Raw genomic sequence first — 9313 nt, 5'->3', positions numbered from 1 at the left:
TGCATTAAATGCATTAAGTTTTTAAATAAAAACTGAACCTCCTGTGGTTGTATTAGACTGAGGACAAAAAAATATGCATAGCAGAATTAAACGAAGTACATCTTTTGTTTTATTTATACTTTAAAAACAGACATTTTTACAATCTTTGTATATAAAGACTCTGTTCTAATCCCTGCATGAGTCAGTCTGGCACACTGAGGAACAAAACTTCTTGATTTGCAACTCGATAAAGTCTTTCACAGCCTGCAACGATCTCCCCGAGCGACTTAGGCTGATGAAACCGGTCACTGTCTGCGAAAGCATTTAACACGCTTTTGTTGCGCCAGATCTCACAAAAGCTCAGGAAAGTCACGCTTTTATACAATCACAGGGTCAACATCCCTCACATTAAAATAAACAAAAATACACAGTTGTTTTTTCTTCTTAAAAGAATCCTCTGATCACTTCAGTCAGCTCTGCTCTGATCAGGAGATCATCTGTCCTCTTGCGTGCTTGTTTTGAATTTATAATCCTCAGTGATTCTTGTCTTTGGGAAGCTTGGCCTTTCTCTCGCTCCTCTTGTCCAAGAATTTGTTTTTCCTACTCACTTTAATCTCTGCCTCCCACTGCTTTTTCACCATTGTGTACAGCCTCATGGTGGCCTGTGCGTCTTGGACCTGGAGAAAGCAACAGGCAAAGATCAGCCCAAGTGTTACTAACATTGTTGGGCAATAACACACTGGTTGTTTCTACATGCTGCAATACTGCTGGGTCAGTGATTTTAGTCCACTGTTGGATGATGACATCATGAGATTAACAATAAAGTTTTCTAGATATAGAATAAATGTTAATGTCATGAATATAAAGTGACACGATGCTTTTGTAAGATGCTACAAGTGCTAAAATGCTGCAAATTGACCATTTGGGTAAGTGGTTGCTAACGAGAATATTATTATTATTATATATTATATACACTATCTTCTGGCCTTGAGGCGTCAAAGATATACCCGTGTGCCAATTTTCGGTCGCTGATGATTTAAAAGGAGTTTATCGAATGACTTACAGATGAATGTTCGCCCTCTTGGACCTTCACATCGAGGATTTTTCTACAAAGGAGTTTGAGCGAGGGTCGACCGCTCTAAAACAAAAGAAAAATGCCTCATTATCAGTTATAATTCATTCACACATTCACTGCGGAAACTGTTGAGACATTGGTGACTGCATCATACCTTTACAATCGTCTTAAAGGGTTTATATTTCTGAGTATCTCTGATTTTCTTTTTCGGATGATCCAAGAGCAGAATCTGAAACGGGAGATAGTTTGTGGCTGCTCATAATCAGGCTAAAAAAAATATTACATTTGTTCCATTTCAGATATCACATCCATGCTACCTTTAGATCATTGTGTATGGCGTGTCCAACCACTACTCTCCCTTCCAGGATGTTAGCAACCTCCCTCTGTACAATCTGTACATCCGCTCCTGCAGAGAGACAAACGTGGTTTAAAAAACATCAGAAACAAAACATAAGGAACAAAGAGACGTTAAGTTGTTCTTTGCAACTCATTTCATTTCTCTCACCATCTTTGATGTCCTCTGGTCGGATGCCGCTGACAGCTGTCCTGTAGTCTGTTACCTTCTCTGTGGGATTCACATATTTGTCATAGATGCACTTCCCAAACTGGTTCACAATTGACACACGTGCCAAGATGCTGTCCTCTCCGTCAGGACCAACTCCCACCATCTCACAGTCAATGGCCACCGCTTTAGTGAGGCTTAAGGTGAATGACAAAGTGACAAGAAAGGAGAGACATTACAATCATCATCTTCTGTGTCAATGTAAACCCCTCAATGTACACCGAACGCAATGGTCGCTTCGCTCGCTGACATGATTTTACACTTGCATCTTTAACCCTTGCTCGACACTTCAGGCTACAAACATTGAGAGGTGCATGACCAGCAGACACAGGCTGTGATGTCAAATCCAGCGCGTGACACACAGTCCATAATAGGGTCACACCTTTTGTGACCTAGCTCAGAATGCATCCATCCATGCATCCATCAGGAGTCACAGGTTTTTCCACAGCATTTATCGTATTATCAGTGATTTTCTACAGCAATGTAGTGAACTCTGAAGCGGTATTGACAGGTTGCGTCACCACAAAGTACAGTGAACAATAAATTCCATTCAACAATTTATCCATTTCCATATCCTGCAGAAAATATTCAGCAGCCATGTTTAGTTCATGCACTGTCAGGTCAATTCACTAAAACATGCAATGACAAAAGTATTTATCACAGACTATGTGTAATATTTGACTCCTTGAAGGAAAGCTCCATGAAGCTCTCCACTGAGGGGGGAAAAATAGTCTCCATCCCCTTTGGGTCATTCCATCTCATCAATTTCATCAAATTAAAAAAATAAATCCCACCTGATCATAATGATTGATAATTTACTTTGAGCTTCTTATACACGAGGCACATGATGTTGTCGACCCAGTTGAGCGGTTTCAGAGATATTAAAGTCTGAATTTTGGGAAAAACACATTTTGTGTGACATTCCCCAAGTATGACATTATGTGCCAAATTCACATTGTTAATATTACATCCACAGTTAATCACAGCCAGCTAATCCCACCCCAGCAGCAACATTCCTCTTAAATACTTGTATTGAGATAAGTAATAACATTAGAGACTTGATATTTTTTATAATCGCTGTCAAGGCGTGCATCTTTCCCCGGGAATATTTTCAGGCACTTTTCTAAAATGGCATCAAAGCTGCCCGCTGTATTCTGAGTGTGTTTCCCACTGTACACTGAATGCACAGCGACTTACCCTTCAAAAGCATTCTCCTTAACCAGGCTCTTCTCTGTGTCATTAGCCGATGCACCATCCGTACCCTTGGCCTTGCCCTGCTTCTTCCTCATGATCTCGGCTGCTTCTGCTCCCATTGTCGCCTCAATGTCATCCGGGTCCACGTCATCAAACCAAAGGTCCTCTCTGCAACAGAGAATGAGATGGGATTATCAGACATATTTATTCTTGCTGAATAAATGAGTCAACGTCAGTGCTAATATATACATACTCTGTTGGCTTCATCTCCTCGGATTCAAGCTTCTTCTTCTTAGCTGCCTGTAGGCTGTTTGGCTTCCCGCTATCCCGCTCTCTTTTTGGAGCAATAGCATGTTTAGTCTTCGAGACATTAGACACCTTTGAGTTGACCCCAGTCTTACCGGAGACAAAACTCTTAGGAACAGTTTTGTGATCTGCTTTTTTCTCAGTGTCTCTCTGGCTTGGTGCAGCATTGTTCTTAGAAATTATTTTAGAAGTATTTTCTTGGACATTCTTTGGCGAGAAGCCGTTCTGATGTCTTGGTGCTGCCAGCTGCTTCTTCTCTGACTGACTGGCCTTCAACACCTGAAGGGAGTAAAATAGGAGAGAAAAACCTGTGGGTAGTATTAAACACAGGCACACAAAAACCAAAGTGTGTGACAGGACATGCATGGAGCTCAAACTATTGCACTCACTAACCTCTTGAAGTGCTTTCCAGTTGGCAGAGAACTGCTGGGAGTCTTTTGGAGGAGCAGTTTGTGGAGCTGTAGGCTTTTCCTGCTCCTTGTTTGCAGGAGCTGAGTAAAACCAATGCCTCTCGTTCTTTTTTAATATGCCGTTTTTCTTATTAGTTTTCCGCTTAGATGCTTGAGCGGGAAAGTGTTTTTTCTGTTTCTCCACCTTAGACATTATGATCACCTATCTCATGTATCCTCACCTCCTTATATTTTTCTTGGTGAGGTGTGTGAAGCCACGCTGGCTTGTCGGATGTCCGTTACTTGAGTTGCCAAACAACTTCAGACAGTAAGAAATGTCTCCCCCAGACTAAGCTCACCTTTCGTCCAGCACACGAGCATCACTGAAGCACGTCCCTGAACTGTACATAAAATCGCTTACTCGTAAAACTTCACTCACTCCGAAGCCATGCCGTAGAGTGTTTTCCCACGATGTGCAACAGTAAAATGTGTCCGTCACAAACATGACGTCGTGCTGTAGCGCAAGTGCGTCAAGTCAGTAAGATATGAAAAAAAATCTCCGACCGTGCTTTTGCTTTACAATTATATACATGTGAAATTTTATATAATTAACGTAAAAAGTCATGTATTGACGCTTGTTTTGTGGGCGATTCAAATGCGGAACTAATGTTTTAGAAAGGTTTTCTCATCGTTCTGAGAAAAAATGACGGACCGTGGCGGAAGGCTTCATAGCACTAATGTAAAAAAACCAGTGGGTTTTGATAGACGTATTAAACCCATGTTGTATTACTCTGGATAATCATCAGGCATATAATTAACGTGGTAATTAATGTTAAGCATCTGAGTAAAGTTAGCGTTTAAAGGAGCAAAGAAAAAACGTATTTCCAGGTATGTAACTTCTCTTTGGGGCCTGAATGTATTATTGCTGTCTCGTTGCTCTCACACGTTTCTGTCTGTGTTTTGGTTGTAGATCATGTTGGAAAACTCTCCATCTCCTCTGCCTGAGAGGGCCATTTATGGGTTTGTTCTCTTCCTCGGATCACAGTTTGGCTTCTGTAAGTGAAATATCGCGTCCTCCAATCCAAAACACAAAAAGGTGTTCAAGCAGTGCATGTCTGTAAGATAAGATAAGATAAGATAAGATAAGATAAGATAACCTTTATTAGTCCCACACGTGGGAAATTTGTTTTGTCACAGCAGGAAGTGGACAGTGCAAAAGTTATGAGGCAAAAATTAGGATACAATAAGAATAAATACAGTACACAACTGTACAGAATAGAATAAAATACTATATACAGTAGAATAAAATAAAATAAATATACAATAAGATAAAAATAGAATACAAATGCTATATACAACTGAGTAATACTCACTGTGTCTCTCCACAGTTCTGTATTGCTTATGGGCTTTCGTGCCAGAGGATTGGCTTAATTCAATAGGGCTCACTTACTGGCCTCAAAAGTAAGTAAAACTACGGTGGCCCTGAGAGGCCAAACGGACTGCAACTTCAGAAAACACTTGCAAAAAGAAAAATGCTGCAAAAAGAAAAATGCTGCAAAAAGAAAAACACTTGCAAAAAGAAAAACACTTGCAAAAAGAAAAATGCTGCAAAAAGAAAAACGCTGCAAAAAGAAAAATGCTGCAAAAAGAAAAACACTTGCAAAAAGAAAAACACTTGCAAAAAGAAAAATGCTGCAAAAAGAAAAACGCTGCAAAAAGAAAAACGCTGCAAAAAGAAAAATGCTGCAAAAAGAAAAATGCTGCAAAAGCACAACGGAAATAGGAAAAAAGACAACGGAAATGTTTCTGGGGAGACAATAACCGGACGGACCAGTTGCACGAACCAAAACATGTATGTATGGCTGTTTCCCAATTCAGGGTCTGCAGCGTTAAAGTACGCAGCCTTAACGGTCCTCAAGGGCCGCACTCAAAGACCGCTGAGGCCGGAAGTGTGAGGCTTGTAGGCTTGTGAGATGGGACAGTCTAGCCTCCGTTGCGCTGCCCAGGTTGCCTAGCAACCATGATACCAACAGCTGGAAACGTTTCATACAGCTTTGTTTGACAGAAATGAAGGAGAACATATTTTGTACATTTGTTTCTACATGAGCTCTGTGTGATTTGATAAGTATCTGAGGCTGAGACCACAGGACTGTAAAACATGATTTTTGGGCTTCATTTCTGTACTGAACAGTCATTTAAGATTAGCTAGTAAATAACAATTAGCTAATGTTGTTCATGAGACTAAAGTCATCTCACTTTGGTAATGTAAATATAATATGGCCAATATTATATTAATCATTATTAGTTATTACAGCAGTGAACATGAACTCTGTGCCAAACACTGAGCTTCAGTAAAGATTCAAGTTGCATTTATTTATATTTCCTATCACCTTAAATCTTCACTTAAAGACAAGTATCTGTGACAGTGTATATATAGATGTATTATATATAAGAGACAAATATTGTTCTTTTAATATGTTGGCATTACTAAATTTGGCTCAATATGTGTGTAAAAAGCAAATGTACGAGCTGTGATAACTGTTTCTGATAGAATGAAGAGTAGACTGATATATTAAATATTCCTTTATTGGGTGAGAAAATCAGACCATGTCATAACTGCTTTAAGTCATACAGAATAGATATCAGAGCCTTAAACAGGCTGACTTCTGTTAAATGGGTCAAACTGGGCAGAAAGCATCCAAACGCATAACATCCTTATAGAATATGATGTAACACTATAGATCAACTTACCTCAGAATATATAAAGCATATAAACAATTACAGCAATATGATGCAACAAACACAGCAGTGCTACTAATCCAAAATACGCAAAGCTTCATAGAACTGAAACAAACATTTATTTTTAGCTCCATTCTGCTGCTGATACATACTTTAGGTTTCTGAATATTAAACTTGTTGCTGCCTTTCATAGTGTGTAACTTGAAGGCCCTGAGTACTTTCTCCCACACTGAAAACACTGGAATGATAAAATTATTTGAACATTACCTAATAAGACTGATTCAGGACAGACAATTAGTGATTCTAAACTTTTCTAGCAGTCCTTCACAAACAGGGAACAGTCTGTCTATTCTCTCCATCTGTCAGCTGCTGCTGGCTCTTCCTCCTCCTCTTCCTCACACACTGCTGAGTTTGTCCTGGTGGATCATCAGGGGTGCAAAGCCTCACAGATGATGTGCAGCAGTGGGTCCCTCAGTCTGTCCTCACTCTGGACACTTGCAGTTGTCACACATGGAAATCAAATGTATGATAAGCTGCAGGATTCAAACACAAGTGTAACTTATAAATAAATGTTCATACTTTTATTCCACAATCAGAGAGAAAGAAACAGAGAGAGAGTGCAGGACAGACAGGTGACAGTCTCAGGTGTATACACTGCTACAAACAGGAGGATTTAGTGTTTGTGTTATTACGAGTGCTAAACAAGAAGAGTTCCCAGATGGTACAGTGGACACATGTGTGACTCCTGTGATTAAAGTATCTTTCTTTCAGCTTAACGAGTGAACCGTCAGCTCATTCAAACACACGTTAAAGTCCGTTTGGCTCGACACCACCGAACAGAGGCAGCAATATAACATAGCTAACATTAGCAGTGCAGTGAATCCTGCTTGTGCCGTGATATTCAGGACTGCAAACCGAGCAGCATCACTGACTTTCAGCCTGTTGTGTTTGTGGATATATGACTGACTTTAATTATCCACAAAATCATCAGATTCTCTGTAAGATTAAGTTCGACTATCTAACGGCGTATAAAGTAAAGGCTTTAAAACAAAGTAAATGCTGAAAGTACAAACATTGCTAATGTCACATAACTTTGCCGGCATGTGGCCAACAGTAATGTTTTAATGTTCCTCATTATTAAACATTTGCACATAAATAAGTGACATAATATTCAGAACTTACTTTTGAAAGTTTACTCTTTGGCCGCTCCACTTCTTTGAAGTGTCTCCCAGTCCCAGTGCACTTGTTAGCATGTTTTGGTTCGTGCAACTGGTCCGTCCGGTTATTGTCTCCCCAGAAACATTTCCGTTGTCTTTTTTCCTATTTCCGTTGTGCTTTGTGTGCTTTTGCAGCGTTTTTCTTTTTGCAGCATTTTTCTTTTTGCAGCGTTTTTCTTTTTGCAGCATTTTTCTTTTTGCAGCGTTTTTCTTTTTGCAGCATTTTTCTTTTTGCAAGTGTTTTTCTTTTTGCAGCATTTTACTTTTTGCAGCATTTTTCTTTTTGCAAGTGTTTTTCTTTTTGCAAGTGTTTTCTGAAGTTGCAGTCCATTTGGCCTCTCAGGGCCACTGTATAAAACTGCTCTGAGATAAATGGATCACTGGGAAAGCACCTGCACGGTTTCATGACAGTGTCAAATGTGTGTCCTGTGTAGGTACTGGGCTCTTGCGATGCCAATCTACTTGCTGGTCGCAATAACAGTCTGTTTCATTCTGTTATTTGGTGTGAACATGAGCAACACGGCACCGCTGGACTCTGTGGACAACATCACAGGTGAGGATGCTGCACTGTTCAGACTCTGACTGCCTGATTAGGTTAGCTAACATTTAGAGTGAGAAGAAGAAGGAATCTAAAATTGTACTGCGTGAGAATATACATGTAAACAAGCTGAAAATAAAATGCACTTCAGTATATTACACTGATTGGCCATTTTATTAGGTGCTTTCTTATAACAAGTGGTTATCTGAGTTACTGTTGCCTTCCTGTCAGCTTGAAGCAGTCTGGCCATTCTCCTCTTGTTGTGTGGGGAAAATCCCAGTAGATTACCAGCTTCTGAAATATTCGGACCAACCTGTCTGCCACCAACAACCATGCCACATTTTCAGAATTTCCTGATTGTTAAATGTCCTTTTTCTGTCACAGATGTGTATGCACAAGGCCAGAGCACCGAGTCCTGCCGTAACGGAGGAATACCCAGATTGAAGGATGTGTCGATTAGTGAAGTCAACAAAATGTTCTATTTATCACCCAGTATGTAACAAGCACAGTCTGATACTGCTGTGGACAAAGCAGAAGTAAAGCTACAGGGGTTTTATTTTGGTGTTACTGTTTGTCTTTTTTTATGAAATGTTTTGTGCGTTATTTATAAGAAGATATATTCTGTTGACTTTTTTATTGTTTAAGTGTCTTTATAATGGTTAAATGTGAATACACTGGTCACAATAAGATGTATATTGAATGAAAACAAAAGTAAATGGCTGTACTGTCTATGTTAAAATACAGAATGCTTATATTTATTATTCTGTGCAATAAACATATCATAAATAATCATATTTTTTATGTTAATTCTTTTATTTTTAAGTCCACTGCTAGGAGAAATTAACATCTTATTTTGTTCTTGTACTTTAATGCCTGTCAGAAATGTGTGTCTAAATTAAAAGTGGCTCCAGATAATTATTTATGCCCAATCTGCATCTGAATCATTACTAAAGCTGCAAATGAACATCTGCACTTGATTATCCCAGAGAATAAGAGGCAGTTTTTAGCATTTTATCCCACAATAAATTTTTGGTTTTTGGTCACCAGCCACTTTATTAGGTACACCTGTTTAACTGTATGTTAACACAACTTGTAGTTTACACATTATGAGCTGCAGTCTTTTTCAAATATTCTTTTTATTGGTGTCCACTAGGTGGCGATAACGGATCGCTTTAGCCTAAACGTTAAACAAAGACCAGGCAACCAGGAGATTTGTTGTTGCGCTTTAATCAACGTGCATAACCGGAATAAGATTACGAAGTTGGGCGAGTGTCCGCATAATCCTGCAATATGTAACAACGCCGAGAGCGCTGT

At 39.4% G+C, this 9313-nt stretch overlaps 2 protein-coding genes across 2 annotated transcripts; one reads left to right on the top strand and one right to left on the bottom strand.

Annotated features, from left to right (window-relative positions):
* Positions 1-86: 86 nt before the first annotated feature.
* On the bottom strand, positions 87-4119 carry rexo4 (RNA exonuclease 4). Its single transcript, XM_084937849.1, has 8 exons — positions 3510-4119; positions 3064-3395; positions 2814-2978; positions 1560-1753; positions 1372-1460; positions 1209-1283; positions 1043-1117; positions 87-656 (listed from the first exon to the last, which is right to left on the bottom strand). Exons 1-8 carry the CDS (start codon positions 3717-3719, stop codon positions 513-515), a joined length of 1284 nt encoding a protein of 427 aa, XP_084793975.1. The 5' UTR covers positions 3720-4119; the 3' UTR covers positions 87-512.
* An 83-nt stretch (positions 4120-4202) lies between these two features.
* pigp (phosphatidylinositol glycan anchor biosynthesis, class P) lies at positions 4203-8917 on the top strand. Its single transcript, XM_084937869.1, has 5 exons — positions 4203-4393; positions 4476-4560; positions 4894-4966; positions 7896-8014; positions 8384-8917. The coding sequence occupies exons 2-5, from the start codon at positions 4479-4481 to the stop codon at positions 8497-8499; spliced, it is 390 nt and encodes a 129-aa protein (XP_084793995.1). The 5' UTR covers positions 4203-4393; positions 4476-4478; the 3' UTR covers positions 8500-8917.
* Positions 8918-9313: the final 396 nt, after the last annotated feature.

Source organism: Perissodus microlepis, chromosome 8 (assembly GCF_051167445.1).
Source record: "Perissodus microlepis isolate ML-2025 ecotype Zambia chromosome 8, ASM5116744v1, whole genome shotgun sequence".
In the NCBI taxonomy this organism is placed as follows: Eukaryota; Metazoa; Chordata; class Actinopteri; order Cichliformes; family Cichlidae; genus Perissodus; species Perissodus microlepis.
Note: the sequence above shows the minus strand (reverse complement) of the source record. Positions and strands in the feature narration are given on the sequence as shown.

Bases quoted from the DNA above. Each gene is read 5' to 3' on its own strand.
- rexo4 (XM_084937849.1), bottom strand. From the start codon at position 3,719: ATGTCTAAGGTGGAGAAACAGAAAAAACACTTTCCCGCTCAAGCATCT. The intron at 3,396-3,509 runs GTTAGTGAGTGC...TACTCCCTTCAG, and splicing joins ACTGGAAAGCACTTCAAGAG to GTGTTGAAGGCCAGTCAGTC. The intron at 1,754-2,813 runs GTAAGTCGCTGT...ATTCACCTTAAG, and splicing joins AAGGAGAATGCTTTTGAAGG to CCTCACTAAAGCGGTGGCCA.
- pigp (XM_084937869.1), top strand. From the start codon at position 4,479: ATGTTGGAAAACTCTCCATCTCCTCTGCCTGAGAGGGCCATTTATGGG. The intron at 4,967-7,895 runs GTAAGTAAAACT...TGTCCTGTGTAG, and splicing joins CTCACTTACTGGCCTCAAAA to GTACTGGGCTCTTGCGATGC. The intron at 8,015-8,383 runs GTGAGGATGCTG...TTTCTGTCACAG, and splicing joins CTCTGTGGACAACATCACAG to ATGTGTATGCACAAGGCCAG.